This window comes from Oenanthe melanoleuca, chromosome 2 (assembly GCF_029582105.1).
Source record: "Oenanthe melanoleuca isolate GR-GAL-2019-014 chromosome 2, OMel1.0, whole genome shotgun sequence".
Lineage (NCBI taxonomy): Eukaryota > Metazoa > Chordata > Aves > Passeriformes > Muscicapidae > Oenanthe > Oenanthe melanoleuca.
In genome coordinates this window covers 102,554,417-102,578,539 of record NC_079335.1, presented here as the reverse complement: position 1 = coordinate 102,578,539, position 24,123 = coordinate 102,554,417, and the positions used below count along the sequence as shown (strand labels likewise).

General features: G+C 39.6%; 1 protein-coding gene across 1 annotated transcript in view; it reads right to left on the bottom strand.

Annotated features, from left to right (window-relative positions):
- Positions 1-24,123, bottom strand: part of AOAH (acyloxyacyl hydrolase) — a 69,568-nt gene that overhangs the window by 20,769 nt on the left and 24,676 nt on the right. The window contains 9 exon segments of the mRNA XM_056482837.1: positions 2,935-3,017; positions 4,915-5,006; positions 12,038-12,132; positions 13,235-13,283; positions 13,568-13,616; positions 14,223-14,293; positions 14,798-14,858; positions 16,896-16,966; positions 22,252-22,311. Coding sequence (XP_056338812.1) covers positions 2,935-3,017; positions 4,915-5,006; positions 12,038-12,132; positions 13,235-13,283; positions 13,568-13,616; positions 14,223-14,293; positions 14,798-14,858; positions 16,896-16,966; positions 22,252-22,311 — 631 coding nt within the window.

Here is a 24,123-nt window from a genome sequence, read left to right as displayed (position 1 = left end):
ATTCTCAGACCAGTGTGTTGGGTTTTTTTTTTTTCAGTTTTGGCTGAGAAATCAATCGGGTTTGCTTCCAGTTGTGAAGGAAGAGTCCACCACCTCCAGAGGATAATGGGATTTCTTAAGATAGGGAAGGCAGAAATTCTTTTAGCATGGAGGCTTGGGAAGCCTTTCTCTACAGTGAAGATGCATGTCCTGAGAAGAGCATTGAGGGAATGTCCCTTCGTGCTGAGTCTGATACAGTGCTGGTGCTTTTGGAGGGGAGCTGGACAGGAACATTGTTCTTGGTGCCTGGCTGGGCTTTCCATCCCTGGGGTCTAGCTCTTGGCTGCATATCTCCTCCACCAGATCAGCATCCTTTCCTTGCACATGTGTGGGGCTGTGAAGCGTTATTTTCAGAGGAAGGTTTAGTTGTCCTGGGTGCCAGCTCTTTGCTTTATTGGCACTAAAGGTGGCTTTTTAAATCCTGCCATTCTGGGAAACTATTACACCAATGAGGCGATAAAAGTGAACCTTTACAATGTAGCGACAGTGCAATGATTTAGAGAAGATATCACGAGATTCTTCTCTCACTGGTAATTTTTCCCTTTTTGAAATTCACTTCTTAATTTTCTGCAGAGTGTTTTGCCCTGACACAGGCTCACCTTTTTTTATATCCTGCAGGTGTCTGTAGTGTAAGTGGAAAGGGAATACGTGGAAAAAAGAACAAATTATGAACACAGTGAGAGATTATAAAAAAATCTACAAGGGAATTGGGGAAAAGAAGCACATTAAGTATTACTCCCATTAATGTAAAAAGAGCAGAACAAGATAATCAGGGTATCAGGTACTGAGACAAATTTGATATAAATTAGAACCACTGACCTAATCATCCTTGACCATCTAGTCTGGTCTTTTGTTTAATTCTCTCTCACCAGAAAGCCTACCTTGGGGCATGCAATGATGGGAGCTATCAACTCCCTGCAACTTACAGGCAAGAAAGTCAGAAGCACATGATTGATGATACCAAAGATGCTTTCACAGAAGACTCAAAGCTTCAGGAGCACCATGTGTACCACAGGAAGGAGGAAGGCATATGAGAGGCATTGCCAGTGTCATTGGTGCTGGCACCAGAATGCAGTTTTTAAGGTGCAAATGACTACCTGAGCCTGGAAGTGATCAATGCATCGTGAAACCTGTCTGTGATATCTCTTCTGCCAGGTAAGATCACAGACTAAGAGAATCACATGATTTTTTGAGTTAAAGGGGACTTCTGGATATCATCTGGTCCAAGCCTCCTGCCAAAGCAGGGTCACCTTGAGCAGGTGATGCAGGAATACATCCAGGTGGGTTTGGAATGTCTCCAGAGAGGGAGACTCCACACTCTCCTTGGGCAGCTGTTTAGTGCTCGGCCACCCTCAACGTAAAGAAGTTCTTCCTCATGTTGAGGTGAAACTTCTTGGATTTTATCTTGCTCCTCATCCTGTTGCTGGGCAATGGACTCCAGCACTGTCCTCTTGGCACCTGCCTTAGAGATATTTGTATATATCTGTTTGTTGGAGGTGGAGGGCTGGGGAAGATCCTTTCTGATCCAAAATTTTTTCAGGAAATTCCAACCATTTAGTAAGTTTCTAAGTACTTCTAGAGGCAGCAGGGCTCCTCATTTATAGCCAGCATGAATCATCTGCTGGAAAGGAAGAACATCCCATATAGCCAAATTATCTAACCAAGGAAGATAAATTTTCTCAAGCTTCTGCAGCCAGTTTTCAGAAGCATGAAAATTAATTAAATACAATAGAAACAAAACGGCATAATCACAGCATAATCAAGTGTCTTTTAAATCTGCTGTTAGGGGCATCAGCTAATCCAAGACACAAAAGCTAACATCATAAACCTCAATTTATAAGGAAGATGACTGTCACCCCTTCAAACAATCCCTCTGACAACTCAGAATTTCTTGTTTGCCTTCATTCCTCTCTTACTCTCTTTCCTCTTCTACCCTGCACTCCTGATGGTTTCTTGGAACTTCTATTTGAACCTCACTGGCTCTGCCCCTCCACCACCTCTGGCTCATGGGCCACTAGAGAACTAGTAAATTACTTCTGTAAATTACATTGTTACTTCTGTCATGCATGCTTTGTACAGTGGTATTTGCTGTAATTCCTGCCAGTGATGTTCCCAAACTCATCGAAATTATTCCTGTGTAAGGATGTGTCCCACTCCAGGATGGTTAATACTTTCCAATTTAGTATCATTCACAGAAGCCATCAAGCATGTATCTTGGTCTTTGCTCTAAGGTCACCACTCCAAATGTTAAGCAGCATTAGCCTAAGAAGAGATGCAGGAGGGACAGAGTTTATGCTCAAACCCACTGCTCTTCCCTGCTTAGATGCTTCTCTACTCACTTCTTATTTCTTGTATTAATCTTCCTCCTCTTCACTTCACACGGGGGTACCATTCAAGACACTTTCTTTAATTCTAGGTAGATCATGTCTGCAGCATATTTATATATTTATATATATTTATATATATTTATATATATTTATATATATTTATATGCATATTACATATATATATATGTTTATATCTATTTATATATATATGTATATGAATGTTTTATAATAGAAAGATGATGTGTGCCAGCCCCACAAAATTAATTAATCAAAACCCAACAGTTTTAAGTTTTGTCCTATCATTGTCCTCTCAGTGTTAGGTTTTTTTTATGTCTTTGATTACTCATTAAAAATCTGTTCTGAAAGCATGTTAAGATGCCAGCACCACTGGGCTAAGTAAGTGCTAAATTAAGTAAGTGCTGTTCTTTATTTTTCCATAAGAAATGCATGCAACTATGAAGGGGTTTCTCTTTGTTCCTGACAGATGTTCACTAAAGCAGCATCAATTATCAGCATTAGTAATATTAAAAATAATAATAGTAAAAAAAGTTTTGAAAAGTTAACATACCATTTTGGGAAATGTTCTGTAAGTCTCTGTGACTACAGCGATTTCTCTTGCGTAAACGTAGATACAGAGAGTCTGTCCACCCTCTGAAATAAATTGAGAAAATGCAAGCTTTTAAAGCCATATGATAATGATGGAAATTCAGCTGATATTAAAAATGAAGTGTGTTCTTGTTTCTGAAAAACTCAGTATTCCAGTTATTCTTCTATTTCACCACCTCTCTTTTTGTGGTCATAAGTCTTTTAAATCTTGAACAGGGTGGCCTAAATTAAAGCAAAGATATCTCCTCAGAAACTATAAATCAATTAAGAATTTCTCTGACATTGTTCCATCCAGGAACAATGCTTTTATCCTGGTCTTTCAGATAAGGTGTTTTTAAAACATTTTTGTTATACATTTCTCAAAACTATCTTGTTCGTTATTCACAAACTGACTTTTCAATTGGTTGTTATGGAACAGTAAATAAAAGAAAAGAAATATTGGCAGGGCAATCATTTCCCAACATCATAAATCTTGGACAGATTGATCTGAAAACAGGTTATGTTTGCTGTTATAAGTTCTGTCCTTTATTTTGCACTGTTGAGAAAAATAAAATAAACTAAAAAAAAAAAAAAAAAAAAAAAAAGGATAACAGTCCAAAGGGTGATGACCATCCATGAGTACATAGTCATTTCTATCTGGGCTGCAGCCATTTGTTTATTTTTTTTTTTCTTTCAAGACTGGAAGAGATTAAAAACTGAACACTGGACCAAGGCTTATCACTGACAACTTCAGGGGCAGTTCTAAGCTCTGATCACTCGTGAGCTTCAGATTCTTTGGAGTCCATACCAATACTGTGTACTCCGAGGCTAGGCATTATAACAGATTTTTAAATACTGGTTTTGCTATGGCTTTCATAGAGAAGGCTGCATATATCTTTCCTGTTGGCTTGTGAAGTACTAAACTGCCTTAAAGCAGATACTGTGTGAATGTAGCTGAGGGTGAGAGCCTAGATTTTTCACAGGGAGAAAAAGGAAACAAAAAGTCTAAGTATGTGGAGCTACAGATATTTTTCATGCAAAAAAATGTGTGTTATTCTGCCAACTTTTAAATTCTGCTGGTAGAAAGCCTCTTCATGCTTGACTCATGCTTGGTTTGGCATTCAGCTGTATTCCTGACCTATCCTAGATATAAACATTATCTGAAACTTAGGTCAGACCAGGCACTGGTTGATGATTGTATCCTACAGCTCTTGCAGGATTCAAAGGCCTCTTAGTGCTGGCCAGAGAGATGATTAATAAAAAAATAGTTTTTTAAACTTCAGAGATACAACTGCAGGCACTTCAAGGTGTTTTGTGTTTATTTTCCTTCCCATCTGGAAGAGACTTATTTTTTTCCATCTATCCCTGCAACCTTGTCCATCCACATGAGCCAAACTAATGCAGCAAATTAGGTCACAGACTCTTTCAAATTCTCTTTTTGTTATTTCCCTCTAAATGTGTTAATAAAAAAAAGTGGGAGTGGGACATGAAAGATTTCTCCAAAGTAGGGAACACTATGAAATAACCATGGGGATAACCTTCATTCCACTGCTTCAGCAGCAAAAAGGAAACATGAGGAAGAGAAGAAGATTAAAAAAAAAACACACCATAAGAAAAGAGAAAGGCTGATTCTTCTTACTTTCAGCAATGCTCTCCTTCCCCTGAATTTTGTAAAAAAACTAGTTTATCTTTTATTTCTTTGGGGTTTTTCCTCCTTCCAAGTTACAGATTGGCTGTTTCTAAAACCTATCCTGAATTTCAGGAAGACTTGCTTATATATTTCAAATATATTCTAAAAGCCCTATATTCAGGGTTGATCTTTTTCTGGGTTTAGAAAGAGCAGATGCAGAGCTGAATAGTATTTTTCTCTTTCCTTTCAAGCACTGTTGTGGTTGTTTTCCTTGCTGTGCTCTGAGAGACCTAGAGACTTGCTATGACTTGGCCACCCTGTCTGTTGGCTTACCCGATGGTGGAATTCAGAAATCCGGTGATCTCTGAGAACTGGGGCCAGTCGAGCTCATCACTGAAAGCCATGGGGAGATTAGCAAATGATTTCTGAAAGAGAAATTTTTAAATTAACCTGGTTTCAATCTCACAGACTTAAAATCCTCTTAGCAAATTTGAACATTTCTTAGCCAGAGCATTAGGCAGACAGCAGAAATTGAGACTACAGCTAGTGGTGGTAATTATATATGCGTATACCTAAAAACTTGGCTTTTGTAAGACAGGCGTATGAAGACACAGAGGAAGGAAAAGCAGAGGAGATATCTGAATTGCAGCTCTTGGCACCCTTTTTTCCTGAAAGAGTCCAAAACTCGTCCTGATATGAGCATGTACTGCAGGTGCAGGCCCCCAAGGCAGCAGCTCCAGCATCCATCCTGCTCAAAGGTGTGTCAGCCTTGGGCACAGGACAAGATAACAGCATGATGTCCCCAGAGAATATGGCAAATTGTCTCAAAGCTTCCCTGCCCTCTATAGCAGGATGAGCTGAGAATATAATATGTAATCCCCTGAAAACCTCTGCCTAGTCCTTACTAAATTTTGAAGATTACACTAAAGCAACAGAGTCAGAAAGGCCTCTGAACATGGCAAGGACAAGGGAGAAAAACATATAATCTGGCATAACCTTCCTGTACAAATACATGCATTCTTTACCCTTCTCTGTTTTGCTGATATTAGTCCCTAATGTTTTTTTACAGTGACTGGCTCTGTGAGTCTCTCCACAGATACAAGTCATGTTGCACATTCAAAACACAGTGTTCTGTTTTTTTCCACTTTGTTTTCTGAATGTCCCAAAAATCATGAAAGGTTAGGAAAATAGCCTTGATAAATTTTGCCACTTCAAAAGGACAGAACATAGAGTAAATTTCCAGCTTCTCCTAGTCTGGGGTAGACAAATGTATAAATCCAGTGTGCTCATAAAGAGGAAAAACTGCTGATGAAAAAGGTAACAATCAAAAGAAGGTCAAAACATAAAATCAGAGAACCTATAGGCTGGTTTAATCCATATAAATTATTAGCTTCATTTTCTCTTCAAGCAATTTTGGGGTTTCCTTAAGACGTCACTGTTATAAACAACAATCAGGTGGGTAATTCTTTATCCAGGGGAGTCAGAGTAACTGAGGAGCTAGGAGATAAATCTTTTACTCCCCACCAAGTATATCTCTAAGGGATTTGACTGTAAGAGGATGGAGGGAGATGCAGGGGAAAAGGAGGAAAAGCAAGTAAAGGGGGAGGGAGTTTTGGGGATAGGAAATCCTGAAGCCATGCTCTGAGCAGTCTAATGCACAGCAGATGCCCGTTTAAAGCGTGTAACAGCACATTTGACCCACTTAAGTATATCTGCATTAGTTATCAAGGTGAAAAGGGGCCTGTCTTAATTATCTTTCTGTTTGCCTTCTCTTTCTCTCTCTCACATATATATGTGTCCGTGTGTATGTACATACACATACAAATAAAAAAACCCTGTTTTTTGAGGTTGCAGGGAAACTTCAAATTTGCCTTCTTCAAATCTGTTAGTTTTGTGTGCAAACAAGTACTTAAAGGGCACAGCAGAAGTAGGGAATACAGCATAACTTGGTCATTTGCAATATTTTCCTCCTCACAGGTTTGCTCTAGAGGTGAGAGAAAGTCACATAGCACAGAAAAAATCCCTGCAGATATGATCTCTTATAAGTGATACACATATTAGAGTATAAAAGAGATAAGAATTTAATACTTTTTAAACAAATAGTTTTATGACCAATTATCTCATTGTTTCCCATTGGCACTCCAAAACAATATCTTCATTGGACAAGTCCCAGTAATTTTTAACTGTTTGGTTTTTTTCCCCTGCAAACTTGGCTTAAATATTAACTTTCCAGAACCTAATTGAGTTGCAAATTGACTTGAAGAGGAACATTTCAGCCCAAATTATAGTTGCATATGAAAACTGTATATACATTTAACATTGACACTGTTCCAGCTAAGAACTTAAGGGCCAGACTTTTGAAGATATTTCAGGTCCAAAGGGTGAACATGAGTAGTTAATGGGAAATTCAGAAGAATGCTGAACCTTAAACTCTTCATTGATGTAGTTTGGAAAGTACAGCCTAACAGACTGTGTTGCTTAATCTCAGACGCAAATGTGTCCCACTCTAGAGGTGCAACTGTGTTGACTTTTAGCATAAAACTCTCTTGAGCACAGCCTTGTTAAAATACCATTCTCTAGACTATTCTGGTTGAGAAACCTACTTCAGCCCACGTGCCAGATTTTAGCAGAGAATCAGTAGAAAATTATTCCAACCTAACTTCAAATGCCATATTTTAGCCTCAAATGCTTTAAATTGGTCTCATTTCAGAGAACATCCTCCTCTTCTAGATGTGTCCAACCTTGAAGCATGGGGCAGCTAAAGCCACGGCTGATGCTAAACGCACATATGCCAAGCTGTACGTAAATGGAAGAAGGTTCAGGGCTGCTGTGGCAAGAGATTTTCAAAATCAGAATACAAAAGGGCACTGGAATTCTAACACTCATACAAGCCTTTAGAAATGTCAGTCCTAGAAACCCTGAATTCATTGAGGTATACCTTAATTTGAAGGAAAATTGGGTGTTTCTTTTTATAATGATTTTAATGCTGGTCAAACCCTGGTGAGAGCATTAAGTACCACAGACAATTTTATTATTCTAAGTATACAAATAAGCAAACCTTAAAGTCTGGAGAAAAGCATAGCCTATTTTTTTAAAAAGCATGAATTGCATTTCTGCTCTGTAAAGCTGCAAGGGACAGAGGTTTGAAATTAGCAAAACTATTACCTTATTCACCACAAAATGCAATATCTTAGTCATGACAATACTAGCTTGGAGAGAGCTGTCTGCATTTCACTAGATCTAGAGAAATGCTAGATAATGTTTCTAAAAATAATTTCACAAATCAAACTCCTGTTTTTTTCAAGTGGTGCAAAGAAAAGAAGTCAGTGAGATAAGTGTTCAGGACGTCCTGAATCCACATTTAAAGAAATGATGAATTCTGCTAAGAAATAAATAATATGAAACAGTTACTTTAATGACACCTGAGAACCCCTTGATTTTGTGGGCAACTAGGTATCTACTGGACTATGGATAAATGTAGGATTTAATTTTCTCTTTAATCAGCAATGAAATAGAAATCCAACAGTTTTAAATTGCGTTTTCTAGAAAGGGTATTATTTCCATCACATTTATAAATATAGTGCTTTTACCTCAAAATGAAAATGTATCTAAAATGAGATATGAAAGTTGCCTCTGTTCCAGACATACAATGGAAAAATGCTGTAATTAGTAGGTATTTGGAAGCCAGTTGTAAGCAGATGGACAGAGCAGCAGGAGCACAATATCCATCGCTAGATATACCAGTGTTTTCAATATTAGCTTTCTGCAAAAAATATCTACTCAAAAACCTCCCCCAATACTGCTTCTGCTTTGCTAAATCTTATAAAGTGCGTGTCTACTGCGTTACATTTCATTTTTTAGCATCCAAATTTTCAGGTTAAAGGAATGAACATTCAGCTCAATTCTTGCTGAAACTCTTAAAACAAAACTCTGGCAATTTCAAGAACTATTGATAACCAGAAAGCCAAAACAAAGTTGACTTGACCCCTTCTTAGTGACATACAATTCTCTTTGTGTAGGGTACCTGTGACTTCCCTTATATAGGAAAGGCTGGTGCTTTTTTTGTTGTTTTGTTTGTTGGATTGTTTGTTTCAGCTGTAGAAATAGCATACCTGAGCTGCAGTTTTTAAAGATCTTTCCACCTCATAATGTGTATTTTCCATACCGAGTAATGTCTCCATGTGCTCTTTGTGGGAAGAACATATTCTGAAAGGATGTTAACTGTATATGTGACTGGATCCTAGGTAAAGGCTTTGGAAACAGCACTGCAAAACAGGAGTACCCACTCTCATATTTAGCATGCCAGAGGACTTGATATGGGAAAAGTGAATGATGCAACTTGATGTGTGCCATACAACATGAGATGGATAACAGAAGCATCTCCCCCTCACCAGATTACACTTGGGGTTATGACTCTCACAGTGCAAAGATAAGAGAGCAGTATGTTCCTAATTAGACCATGAAATCCAAAATCCAGTGTTTAGCATCTTCCCAACAATGCTTTTCAAGTCAATGGCATGGACATTCGAATTCTAAAGCTGTTCAGCCCAAATGACATTTTGTCATCCCTGTACTGAAAATCCAGCTACCCAAACAACATTCTAAGTGAATTTCTCATTCACATTCTCTCTTTCCTTTCTCATCATAGCCTCTCCTTTGCAAGGAAGACTATGTACAGTAAAATCAGGGGAAAACAACCATTCTGCAGAACTGCTTCAGGAAATACTCAGCATCTCTCCTGAAAAATCATTTCCTCAACTAATTAGTTTTAAAACTGGAATTAACAGCTGCCACTGATGTGGTGCTGATTAGCAGATGGGCCCACAGCTTTGTTACCAAGTGTAAATTTTACTTTACTCTTGTAGATGTAAACATTTGTATATATAAACATGTAAAAGGATAAATATAAATAAGAAATATGTGAAATATAGAAAGCATATAAAATGATTATGTAAAAATATAGAAAAATATTAAGTTTTGTAAGCATAATATAATACATAGAATAAATCTGAATTAACAGGTACAAAACTTTTTCCTGTACACATGATAAAAAACCTGGGTAGGGCTGGGGCAAGGAAGTCCTATTTGAAATTCCATGTAGAGTTTTGAGATTCTATTGAAATGGAAATTAAAGCTTTGAGCTTTATAACTTTGACTGGATAAAACAAATTGACAATAGATTTGACAAACTAGTATTTTTATGTTTCATCAAATAAATTTTGGCAGAATCAAAGCAAAATGTCTTGAGTTAGACAGCACAAGGGAACAGCAGGTACACAAAGCTGATGCCTTATCCTCTCCTCTCCAAAGCCTAACTTCAAATTCTTTCTGTGGTCCCAGATTAAAGATTTTTCCTGTAAGATGAGGACATAGACTCTGCACTCTCTCTAGTCACAAAATCATCACTGGATGTGCTTCAAAATTCTCCTTGAGGGAAGCCTTGCACTGAAAAATCATTGAACTGATTAAACAAATCAGTTAATTTGTTTAATAAGCCTAGAGAAAGGATATTTGCCAGTGGCATTTAATACAACACAAGACAATAGTATTGCACCTTCACAACCCCAAAGCAGTTAAATTGCTGCTGTTGACATCCCCCACAGAGAAAGCAAAACACAGAGGACAAGGAAAAGGAAGAGGCAGTGATAAATCTGAATTAGTTCAGAAATGGTATTGCTAGTGCTTTTGTGCTCTGATGACAACTTTTGCACTCATGGTGAGCTCCAAATTAAATAACTTTTTCCTTTTGCTAGAGTTTAATCACAGATAATAGTTTTTATACAACTGAGATCTCTGTATGTCTGCATTAGTATTTTACTTATGTATTTTTGCCAGGTTGGTAGGAAAGCTAGGGAATAGTCCTAGAACAAAAATGTTGTTTTCTATCACAAACCTCACATATATTTTTGGTCATTACAGAGAGTGCACCAGTGCCCTCCCCATACAAGCTGCTCTATACTCATCAGACAGAAACAAGGTGCCTCCAAAACTCACTTTTATAATCTGCACTCCAGCTCCCAAAGCTCCTCGAAGCTTGTGCCTTGGCATGCTATTAGCAGACCTTGACCCATCCAGCTGGTGGATCAGTGAGCTTCAAGCAAAAGAAATTCTTTCTAAATCTTCATTACAGTGATAATGAAATGATGACATAGTCTAAAACTGGTCTACATGGCTTTACTACCAGTATTACTGTCAGAATCATCATCACCATCAGTATTATGATCATCTTTATTAGATGAGATAATCTCAATTATCATTAGCGCTAATTTATTATGTTCCTCACCAGCTCTGTCATCAGCGTCATTCAACTAATTGTTGCTCATAAGCATTTAACAAAGAAAAACAACGGCTAATCTGCAACATTTAAATCAGCTCTGGGAGCAAAAGTGGAAAAAAATCATGAAACTCAGACCTCTTACAGCACTGCAACTAAAAGTCTGAAAACGGAATTTTTCTCCAAAAAATGTTGGTAACCTTATTCTACAGACACCAGTGGATGAGTAGAAGGTTTCCATCAGGAAAGGTGGGCAATGATGATCTATTTGCTCACCCCTGTGCAACAGACCCTTGTGCAGAGAAGGGCAAGGTACAGTCCCCACTGGCTAGGGACTAACAGCACTTCAGTGTAGGAAACAACAGTGAAGGTCAGGAACATACCCGCACATTAATCTTCACTGCATAATTGTGGTTTGCTGGAATTATCTTTTCCTCTCAATTATTTCATTACATGCCAGTGAAGTGCAGCAGGTTTGGTATAGTTCACAGAGAGGTGTATTTTGTTGTTTTTTGAAAATAGGAAATGCTGGGATACCACCCAAGGATAGACATCAGTATGGCAGTGATATTTTATGGTCACAGGAACTCTTCCCTTAAGGACAAATTTATTATAAATACTTGGATGACCCTCAAACACCTGCAAATACATTTGTTCAACAATCCTCAAAAACAAACACTGGAGTTATGAGACCTGTATTACATATACCACAGGATGAGGGAAAACAATCCACAGCATGTCATTTCAAACCCAGATTCTTCAAGCAGAAATTCCCTGACTGTCAGCAGGGTCACTTCTGCAAACGATCTCACAGCAAGGAGCCATTCCAACCAGCCTGCTAATGGCAGGTCTGATCACACAGACAGCAGGGGTCTCCTTGACCTGCAGGCATGTGCATGGAAAGCCAGATGTCCTGGTTTGTGTCTCTGGGACAGCACCAGGACACTGCAGCCAAATTCTTCCCCGACCCAATTGCACAGATGTCGAGGAGCAGCAGTAGCACAGGGCTGTGCTTTCTTTATATTCATAGGAGCAAATGCGGGAGGGGACTGATAAAAGTGAGACCATAATACAAATTCAAGTGCAGTGAAGCATTTTGCATGTGTTTTCCCCTTGGCAACCTGCTGCACAGCAGAGAAAGCAAATGGCAATCAATGGTTTTGGCTGAACGTGATTCCTCACCGCTGACATCTGCGTGACGGTCATCCACTCTGGAGGGATGTGGAAGTGAGCACCAGCCGAGTCTCCCAAGAGCACGACACCTTTTGAGTCTGCACCTGATGGATGCATTTTGTTAGTCACATGGGCAAAAAGAAACTGAAACTGAGCTTGGAGAGTGCTTAAAGACGAACAGCAGTAGCAGTAGCAGCTGATGGAGTCACAGGGTGACTGACTGTACCCCCCTTCACATGGCTTAAATGTTCAGACACTCCAATAAGATTTTCACTCCATCTGCAGCAGAAACTGTCTAATGGGCATTTGCCAACAAACATGGAGAAACAAATGGGGACTGGGCATGTAAAACAGGGGAAGATATTGCTAATTGGAAAAGAATCGTGGTTGCATGCAGATTGTGTGTTATTTCAGCAGAGGTTCTGCTGTGCAGACTTTTTATTTTTACTGTCCATAGATTATGCATTAAAAAGTACTTAAATATTTAGGGAAATCGGATTACTCAGAAAATTGCTCAAAGCTCCTTATAACAGAACGGAGTTGTGGATGTGCTACTCATATGAGTATTTCTGCTAGAACAATCTGTCTGGTTTATAATTAATTTCACTTAACATTTGTAGATTAGCCTTTTATCTAAAAATGTTGAGGAGTCTTGCCAGGCAATGGTTCATCCCCAGGATACTGATTTCAGTGTAGGGTGAGGTGAGTGGCAGTCACCACTGGTTTGTGAGGCTTTTATTTGTGAATTATGGACACATAGGCACCCACCCACATCATGGTCAGGGAGATCAGCTGATGCCATCACTTCACCCCTTTAAGGCCTTCTCTGGAAAAAAATGTATGTATTTATGGCAAGAGGCAAAACTGGACAAATGTAAATGTTAAGCTGCTTCCCTAAATCACAAAGCCATTACTCTGGATTAGTCTTCATGCACCAGAGGAGATGCAGACATCTCTGTTTGCTGCTGTCCCCAGTCTATGTATTCAACTAAATTATTGAGCTGACTTTTAACAGGAAATTACTTGAGTTTTTCAAGTTTGTTCTTCACCCATCCTCAAGCTAAAAAACTCAACAGTTTTGCTTTTCTCCTGATGTTATAAAGCCCGTTGTCTTTCCCTTGCCATGTGAATATGCAAGTTAATTGACATATTTATAGAACTAATACATAGGGCACATGGTTTCTCACATTGACTCTAATGATTTACCTTTGCAGAATTTCTCCTCATAGGGAATTCCATCTTTTGGATCCACACCCTGTTGGAGAAGAGAAAAGGTAGATAAGAATATCTATCTAGCACCTGAAGAATGGCACTGCATCATAATAATGATGTTTTCCATTACATTATTTTAGTAAGTATATGTATGTTTAAATTAGTCACATAAGCTATAATTAAAACAATCATAAGCATCAATAAACAAACTTAGTATCAGCTAATAAAACCAGAATAAATAAAAAAGGAACATTTGTAAGCTAAATCAAAGACCAAAGAGGACAAAAGAGAAACAGCAATCAGGAAGGTGTAACTTCATTTACTTACCCATATGCCATTGCAGTTAGAATCACTTTTTGCATCCCAATTATCAGGACTAAAATGGAGACACAAAAGGATAAGAAACGTCACAAAAAAAACCCAAAACAACCAAAAAATCCAAAAAACAAAACAACCCCCCCCAAAAAACAAAAAAAACAACCAAACAACAACAACAATAAAAAAAAAAAAAAAAAAAGATTGGGGAAACAAGATCCCCAGTGCCATTTTTCACCAAGATTAAAAAGGAATTAGAAATTCTTTTCTGCATGGAAGGGTGGGGATTTTTCCCCTTTAAATCTAGGAGAGGCAATTTTTCCAAGCAAAATGCAAACGTAAAATGCAATATTAATTTAAAGTTAATACTGGAAGTTGCTGAATAAAACCTATCCTTTTAGTCAGTGGCATGGTTTCCCTCCCCACTTCTGGTCTGACTGACCAATTTTAGCTGAAGATGCTTCAGAGAAAGAAAAGAAATGTGTGCACCACCCCTTAAAATTAGTCCCATCCCTGGTCTTGATCATCCCCTCTTGTGTCTCTCACGGTGACATCAAGCAACAAGCAGTGATGTGCTGTCTAAGAGTATGATCAAAACAAAATCTGGATCTCATTTTTCTCAAAGCCACAATTAATAAGAAGCCTTTAAAATAATTTAAGTCTTTACCGTCTGCCAGGGTACACAGTTGTGTTCTTGTCATTGCAGTCTCTGCCTCGCCAATGATAGCCCCTCAAGGTCTAAAGGCCGGAGAAACACGCAGATAGGACAGCCATTATTACTCTTGCACTTTTAATTTAAAATATCTAAAATGAGAATCTAACTCAAGGTGTAGGAATAAAACCAAGCAAACATTGTATTCCAGAGTTCCTTTGCTAAGCTTTAATAAGCCACACCTGGCATGCTTAGGTGCAGAAATATGACAAGCTGGCAATTTATTTTTTTGGTTTAATATTACTTTACTTCATCTCTTATTAATTCAGTAAACAACCACTCAGCAGCAGAACAATTTGCTTCTGCAGTGAGCACAGCTTTATGTGAGCAGTTCCCCAGGTGGCACACAAGAATGATTGCTTTTTCATCCAGGAAAAAACCTGACATTTTATGACAAAAAAGCCTTCCATTCATTTTATTCCTAGATCTATTTTCACATGAATGGATAAGGCTTTGCTGAAAGTAGGAGGAGTCCCAGAGACATCCTCCTTATCAAGGGATTACTGTACCAAAGGAAAGGCTTTGCTTACTGGGAAAGTACTAAATTTATCTCCATCAAAATCTTCAAAAGGCAGTTTATTTCTTAGAACACTGTAAAAAACAAAACCAATAGTATTAACATATGGAAGAGAATCTATTAAGAAAGTAAAGATCACAGTGAAGTGTCCAGAACAGATAATAACTGGCACGATATTCACTGCTCTATATTCAGTTGTAGCTGAATATAGAGCAGTTGTAGCTGTGAATATAGCTGTAGTTGTGCTTGTACTTCAGCAAAGTGATCCTGCCCAAAAGTGCAGATTCTGTGTTTCAATATCTGATGACTGAGCTCTGGAGGTGAGGCTGATGGACTCCTGCATGGCTTCACTGTCAAACCTGCAGTCTCTAAAATAAACTAGGACAACAAATCTGTGGTAAAAGTTTGATGTTAGAAAAGACAAGGATTTGACAGGAAGGTCTCACAGATATGTATGTATAACAGAAAAATCTTTGAATGTAGAATCTAAAGAAGGAATAGAAATGATAGCGAGTTTTGATAAAGAAAAAAAAAGAATTGCTGAGCCAGTCTTACTGAACAACTAGAAGGCAAAGAGCAAGTAAGTTGGAAGGGGCTTTTATGACTCTGAGCAAATAATAAAGCCACCTCAAACAAAAGATGTTTTTACCAAGCAAAAAGATTTTCACAGGCAAGCAAGAAAGCCAATGTTGCAAGTAGAGAAAAGATCTCAGAATTTTCCACTGCAAGAAAACTGAAAAACAACTTTTCAGCTGTAACATACTAACTTTTGTGATTGGAATATAGTAACATGAATATGGTAATGTTAGTAGTTATGATAGACTACAGGTGATAGTAAAGGTATTGATTTGTTGTCATGTTTGAAGATGCTCTGCAATGAAAAGTATATACTGCATTGTAGCCAGAACTAGAGTTAGCTTTAGGCAAACCCACAGCTGTGGCTGAAAAAGCTGTGGGCTGGGCTCTTGTCACCCATGGCCCATGAATTGCTGTATCATTTGGATACAATAAACAGTATTTTAAAGAGCCACCTGGAGTCCCATATCCCTCATTTCGTCTCTTATAGTTTGGGATTTGTTTTTCATTGTTTGGTTTTGTTTTGTTTCGGTTTTTTTGTTTGGTTGGGGTTTTTTTGTTTGTTTGGTTTTTTTTTTAGTTACAGAAAGAGGAAGTGAAAACAAAGATGGTGAGAGAGTGCATGAGGGGGAAAGATCAGAAAAGCTCAGTTGAACACACGCAATCCAACATAGGATATACGAATTTATATGAATTTATATATGAATTTAATTCCCACTTCCACTGTCTGAACTCACAGGGCTCAAACTCAGTTTATGTGTCCTGACTAACATTTCAAAAGACACTTGCAAGATATTTTATGCCAATCAACCCATTCCAAATAAACTCCTGATGTTTGCAGTTTCAATTAAATAAGCAGAAATAGGTGAGTAAGTTAGTCTTAGCAGTTGAACCAGTCAAATATAGAGCTGATAATTCTGAATTATTCTTATACCTGCTTGAGTATTCCTCCAAGTCATTGGAGTACATTGACAAATAGGCTTTATGAGTAAGTGCCCAGCTGATGCCCTTGGCTTTTGTTAGAAACTGACTCAAAGTCAGCACTGTCATGAGTTGTTTTTCCTGGATGCCATCCACCTGACTTTCTTAAACACCTTGGGATTGTCACAAGTGACATTAAATTCAGGTTCTTCACAAAGTTATGCAGGTGCTGGTGGCCTTCCTGCACTGAAACATAGGCACCACAACCGGGTGAACAAATTAAATGAAGAAGTTTCTTGGGCTCAGAAAAACCTCAGGAGAAAGGTGGCTTCCTCTCGGAGATATCACATCTGTGAGTGTGCCACTTATTTGAGCTCTGGAATGTGCTAAAATTGAGCAAATGGTTTAAGCACTAAAAAAATCACAAGGATCCCTGTGAAAATATTACTTACCTGAACTCTGTGTAAGGTCCTTCTGTACAACCTAGACAGTGGTTTTATAAAGGAAACCAACACAAGTAAAATATGGGAAGCTCTGTTAGCTAAGGAAGACTTTAGAAAGAAGCAAATTTACCATGTTCTTTTTCTGGTTAAGGACTAAAAATGTATACATACTATTTAATCTTCTCACACAGGCTAGCCAGAAGAGGAAATGCACATACACTTGAGAATCCCAAGAAGCTTTTCTGGAGAGGAAGAAAAATAAAAGTAGATGGATGCATTAGTTCACAGAGGTGGTGTAGCTTGGGATATTCAGTGTCAGCAAATTACAGAGATAAACCATGCATTTTCTGCCTAGAAACATCCAAAAACTCCAATGATGTCAATAAGGATGCTACATGCCAGAGGATTTAGACCTGACATGGCAGTCAAGGATTAAGGCTGAGCATTTTACAGCCCAACTATTCCTGCTTTCAATGACTTGTAAAACTCAAAAAGGAAAGAAAAGTTTCCAGTCTTCTCTCTACCTTTTTTAATGTAATTATTTTTCTTTCATTCTGTGTAAAAAAAGCTACTGTTCTCATGTTTGGTAAACATGGTGGCACCTGACAGTGCAAAACTAGTGAAAGCCACACACTCGGGAGCCATGTCCCTGCCAAAGGCCAGGGACAACTCTAAGAGGAGGAGAAATGAGAGATCCAGACTGTGCACCCTTGATTTTTTAAATGAGATTTTTACCTGGAAATCTAGATTTTATCTTGGCTAAACATGTAAGATGTAAAAGACAGCTGCTACTAGAAAAATTCCTTCAACATTAGTAGCCCATAGCCCACAGCCCTGGGCCAATCCACTTGATGTTCCAGATAGCCAGGAAGCTTCAGAAGCTGAAAGAGACCTTCCCAATAAATTGTGTTGCATGGGCCATTAATCCCACAAACACGCTGCTCATGTGGCTTCACTGTAAATTCAATTGGTCTTGAAAGACTGAGGGTGCTCAAGTGGTCTCTAAATGCAGAAGGCTAATTGGTGCACAGCCTAATTCTCTGTATCCACTGAGACTACATTTACCATGTAAATATGCAGCAGATGAGTAGACATAACATTGAAAGCTCTGCCCTTGGACCAACTTCCTCGAGTTACATACTTTATATACAAATATAAAAAGAGTAAGGTTGTCCTCAACCGAATGATATTGCAACCCATGCCCAACATAGAACAGAAGGTAAAGCTTGAATACAGCTCAGGAGAGGCCAATGGAAGGTTATTACACACCATGTGGGTCTATAATCCCAGTGTATATAGCTTTGAGTGACAAAGGAGAGCGTTGAGGCAGCACAGCAAGGCAGTGAGGCCAAGGAGCATAGGCATTGCCTATGCTCCTTGGGAAGGTGTTTGCTTGGACAGGTAACAAGGAGTGATGGAGATAAGGGTCTCACGCTGCCCAGAGCAGGAGGTCAGGCACTGAAATATGCCACAGCCAGGATCTCAGTGTGGAGAGAAGAACCAGGGTAGTGGAGAGGGGACACAGCTCATAGTACAAAGATTGCAGCCAACATTTTTGCTGGTGGCTGAAGTGACCATGCAGCACAGTGAAGATGAAAAAGAGTGGTACGTTTTTCAGGTACCACTGAGAAGGATGAGGAGAAGGAGAGATCTGCAGTGGAGTAGGAGCCGTAACAGTGCACTTTCTGAAGAAGGCAAAAATGAAATCAAGGAGAAAAGGAAAAGGAAGTGCAGGGAGACAAGAAACCTGAAAAAAGCCACCATTTAACTTTTTTCAGCTCTGTCCAACACACTCAAATGACAAAGCTTTACTCACACTGGCTTGGAGAGGGAGGATGTACTGGTGGAGTGAAAGGAGAAACCAGAACACAACCACAGAAGAAGTGGGGGGAAAAAGCCAAAGCCAGCCAGGATGTGGGGCCTTTCCTTATGCTGAAAGGCCAACCTGGTCCCACTGCTTCACCTCCAGTTGCCCTCTGCACTTCCCCATCCCTCTGCACCTCTGTATTCAAGCTATTAGCTCCCGTAGGGCTGTGTCCTCCAGCATGGCTGGGACACAGGCCTCCTTTTTGCTATGTGTGTATGGTCAGGTGTGCAGAAAACATGAGAGGTGCATAGACAGGAAGCCAGCTTTTCTCAAAGAGATTTGCAAACCAATGTAAACTTCCAGGAAAGAGGAAAGAAATCATTTCCCCTCCTCCTTCATTTAGGACTAATCCTGCCAGCAGAAGCACCAAAGGCTCTTTAAGCCTTCCATCAGGTTAAGATTTGCAGCGTCTTCATCTGAGCTGTCAGCTTTTCACTTCAGCCTCAGTCACATTATGCAAAGCCTTTGAAGTTGAGGCACCAGGAGCCAAAACTGCACCAGAAAGAAACTATAGGGCTTGCAAAAAATAAATACATAAATAAAACCTCCTTTTATTCTGCTTGCAGGCTGTGCTAAAACTTTACCCTTTGTTGTAAACAGAATAAAATCTTTCCTGCCTTTTTCTCAATTAGTCTTTTGAAAATTCTTGCTGACTGGCTCTCCACTGGTTTCAAAGGAAGATTATACTGCAGTCCCAAAGACTGCCCAACTTTGCTGGAAGTGGATGCATGATGATGACCTGGCAATGCTGTGGGTGTTGCTGAGGACCTGCTGCAGCAGCATTCTGAAGCCAGCAGCCTCTGGCTCTGCAGCCTTTGTATTCCCACAGCAGGTGGGACAGCGAGATCTGGAGGTAATGCATTAGCTCTGCTTGCTGTTGTGCAGGAGAGTGGCTCTTCTGCTCTTTGAGGGTGTCTTGGGCTACTCTCAAAAGACAAGGAACACAGGTATAAAAAAAGAGGGATATTTGTGTGAACAGGCACTATTGTGTCCTTCACAGCAGAGACAGGCTACAATAGCAGCATGAGCTGTTGACAGACAGACTATGTAACAAGAGTTGGTAGGCAGGAGATCTGCTTATGTCTTCCTCTGCCTGTCAGTTCACTTTGGGCTCCCTCCATGGCTTCCCACTTGTCCCACTGCCAGGCTGTGACTTTCAGGGACCTTATAGTCATGAGAGGATTGTAAAAATCATGCCTGCTCTCATTAGATGCCAGAACTCTAATCACCATTTTTTCATTGCTATTGCTCAAAGATACTCATTATCTTCTCCACCCACAAGAAAAGGTAATGCTAGAGGTGCTCACAGTGATTGATAACACTAAAATCCTATTCATTGCCTGCTAACATTCCCTAATGATATTTCTGTAATTATTTTAATTAGTTTTACTAAAAAGAATAACAATGACCCCTAATGCTTGTTGGTGTTTGGTTTAAGCCAGTGTCTTACAGATGGCTCACTTCTTTTAATGAACGGAGACATTTATTAGATTTTTTTTGAGTTGTAGCCGCTTTCACCGCATCTCTACATCTGCTGAATAACTTTTCTTTTTCCCAAACTCATAATGATCCTAAGAAATTCCAAGCAAATGTGAAATCCTGGGATCCAGATGGGTTGCTCATTCTCATTACAACAACCATCATTACATATCTTTTTTTTATGCACAGTCACACACAGCTGCCATGCCTAGATGTTAACTTACAATAACTTCTTCAGAAGGCTTTCCTCAAACATACAATGTGGCAAAAGCAACCAAAAGAGCAGATATTGGAAGAATTAACAGATCTAATTTGACGTTTTGGTCTAGTATAAGTCAGAGCATGAAAGAGGCCAGATGAATGCTTTTGTTTCTTCACTGATGTGGATGCAAGGATGGAGTGTTTCTCTGGAGTGCAAGCTGGAGTGTGTCTGGTTGCTCACCCTCAGTCAGCCAGGTAAGCTTCTCCCCAGGCAGTGAGAGCACCTTAGCTCTCACTAAGGTGTATCTGCCTGTGCAGGTAACAGATCATGATTTGGCAGCCTTGAGACTGGGCAGGTGATTTTCTTACTATTTCATTACACACTGCTGCTCTGTGATACATGGCGTATACAAACATGATTCACATTGTGCTCCCTCCTAGAGATTCTCGTTTGTGTTTCTTACTGCATTGTTTTTCTAGATCTGAAAGTAACATCAGTCTGGGTAAATGGGAAATTGCAAGCTGAAGTAATGCCTCTGTAAATGTTATTTTCTATTTTCCAGGCTGAAAATAAGTTTCAGCCCGGGTCATTACAGGAAGCACACTGGGAATAACTGCAGGAGAGGCCCGAGCAAGCATATGATATATGTTTTAATTTGACCTGACCTTGCATTGTGCAGGAGGTTTGGAAATACATTGAAACCCAGCTGTGACCTTTGTGCTTCCAGTCTGTTTGCCCTTCCCACAGATAAATAGGCAGTTAGGAGCAGGAAGAAGCCAAGGGCCGATGGAGATTGAGAGAGGTATCAGGACACCGAGCAGTTTTGAGGATACAGGAGAGTAAAGGATAAATACGAGAGGCTATTGTACCCAAAGATTGATGCCAACCATGCCACCCTACCCAGGACAGCCTGAAAGGATGTGGCACAACCAGCCCAAGAAAGTGGGATGTGGCTGGCTATATGAGGGACTCAGCCCAATTTGCCAAGGGTATAGCACATTAAGGAAGCAAAGGAATTGTGTCTCAAGGGACAGCATCCCCATGCCAGTCCCTCTTCAGCCCTGTGCCTGTGCCTGATCTCCAGCTCACAGAGAGGACCTGCTTGACTCAGAGCATCTCATTACAGATGTTAACACGAGGATTTGCTCCAGGGAAAGAAGAATAAAAATTTCATGCAATTTGAGTGGAAATTTCAGGCCATCAGTAGCACAGCACCAAAAAGGAAAGAAAATGCATAAGAGATCCTGCTGGTTGCTGTTCTGCAGGAGCTGAGGCCCATCTCTCCAGCACTTCATTTATTTCCCTGGCTTGGCAATTTGGCAATTACATAAAAGCTAATTAGGAACCTCAGTTTTCACTTTTGTGAGTATCATCGCAGGAATAAGCAATATCAATAATTTCTTCACAAACAGTTAATACATTTTCTCTGCATTAAGCGCCTGAAGACAACTGGAAGCCAACTCTAGGGCTGAACTGACTCAACTAAGTGAACCTAGCAGAATAAAAGCTGCTACCCTTCTCTGCTCCCCTTTAGATATCCTCTACAAATCTGAAAACTGTTGGAGACAGAAAGATATCAAATCTCATTTTTCAAGTTTTAAAGACAAAGGCAGCATCTCACAAATACAGGAAAAATATGCAGAATTTGCATTCAGGCTGTTGCTTTCAGACAGCCCCAAAGCACAGCTGCTCTGCTCTGAGGCAGTGGGTCAGTTCATGAGGCAGCCACCTACATATAGCTACAAGGTATCTGCATTTTTCTTATTTTTTATGCTCTCCCCATACTTTAATAATTTTTCTTTATTTCTCCCTCTCTTCCAGTGTCACCTGATAGAGCAGATCCTGTATCAAGTAGGAGTGAGTCAGCATTCAATTCAATGCTAATCAAGAGGATTCACAGTCAGACAAAATAAACAAGGACTCACTCCTGACAAAAAGCCAGTACAGAGTGAAACACCCTAATGCCATTGATTTCTTACCAGGTCCTTGGAAGTCTTCATAATTCTTTTTGCTTTTCTTATTGCAACACTCAGTCCCACCTAGGACAGCAAGAACAAAATGAAAAACTAGATTGGCCTTACAGTATCCTATCAACTTTTCTCCCCGTTTCCTACCATTTTTTTCTATTTTAATATCAGTCACAACACAGAAATTATGTGTTAGTCCACAAACTCATCAGTAATTTTTTATAGGACTAACAACCAATTATCCAGTCACCTTCTATGAAACTCCAGTTGCAAGAGTTCATTTATTTTACTCCAGGGCATCATTTATTTCCCAAGGAAAAGTCCAGATCATCTGAAGAGCTAAAATTGACTGCGCTGAGTGAGCTGCAGAGGACATACTTCTTCAGTGACTCCTCCTGAAGGAAAACTCATCCATTAGAAGGCTAAAAGAGCATTATTCGTGTAAAGTCAGACTGACTTGCTGTGGAAGGGTACAGAGGAAACATTTGCTCTTGCATGGATAAAGGTTATACTCAGCTGAGGTTCATCCCGGCAGAACATGGAATGCAGGAAGCTACAAATCAGGGAACAGAGTTTGGAAGGAAAATCCCCTGCTTAGGATCCAGGAAGGTTAGCTTTTTATTCTGGAAATTCTGCTCCTGCAGAGCAAGTTTTTGCTGACAGTGGCAAGATAGTTTTTCTGTTGGGTCCACGCCAACTTGTGACAAAGAAGCATTTTGGGATACCTCCACAATGTCGATACTTATACCTTCATAGAAAGAAAGAATAGGAGAACTATTCCAAGAAAAGGTCTTTGAGAGGCATCAAAAGGCCATGGCTTACAAATAAGTCAGCTACTACTGATACACAAATAATTCCTGAAATCCCTTACACACAAGGTCTTTGAAGGAGCAGAGGAAATTTTGCACAAGGGACACCATCTGTGAGAGTGAGTGACAGCCAAGGACCAGCTCTGCTGGCAGAAGGAGGACAGATGGGCCATGTGTGGTGCAGCAAGACTGTGTTCAAATGCACCCTGACAGCTGCTTGCCATGGCCAGGAACTGTCAAACACTGCCATGGTCCTGCTATCCAAGCTTTCCTCAAGGCTCTGCCATTGCAAAAACCTCAACAAATACATCTTTACAGCCCATGTGGTCCTCAGCCCTGGGTGCTGCCTGAAGGCATGAGCAATAAGTAGGGACTGTTTATGCACCATGCGGTTAAGCATTGACCTGGCCTTAAGAAATTTGTCTTGTATCACATGAAAGATCATACTACTCACCTGCCACAAGCACTCTTCCGAGTCATGAAAGTGAAGAGATGCCCCAGATATGCTCATGCCATCCAAAATATTTAACTCTTTAACAACTCTAATGAGCAGCACTTTCTAAATTCAGCCATATCTTTCCATAAGAAAGGAAGTTCTCACAAATCCAATTTAGGAAAAAAAATGAGAGAAGAGACAGTCAGAGGAGTCAAGATAACACCAGCGTGCTCCCCCCTGCTGCTCCATTTTTCAATTCAAGACAATATTCTTGTATCTCAGTGATGACGATTTTGAAATGTTGTGCTGCATTTATTAGGCCACAACCATATCTGTGAGGCAGTAACTATGTGATAGCCTCAGCATTCATCATGAGGAAGGTTGAAAGAACTGCCTGTTTGCTCTCTTTCAACAGGAATAACTACTTATGTTCTGTAGGCTTTGAAAACTGGCAAAACCCCCCAATCTTAAAGGAAAAAAAAGGAGATAAAAATAATTTATTTTTGAAAACATTTCAAAAGAAAAAAAATCTGGAGATCACAAACATGTTAGCACCTGGTTTCTGTTCAAAATTGTTAGTGGGGACAAACTGTTCTGTCTGAAAATGTCCTGCTATTAGTCCCTCCTACAACCCAGCCT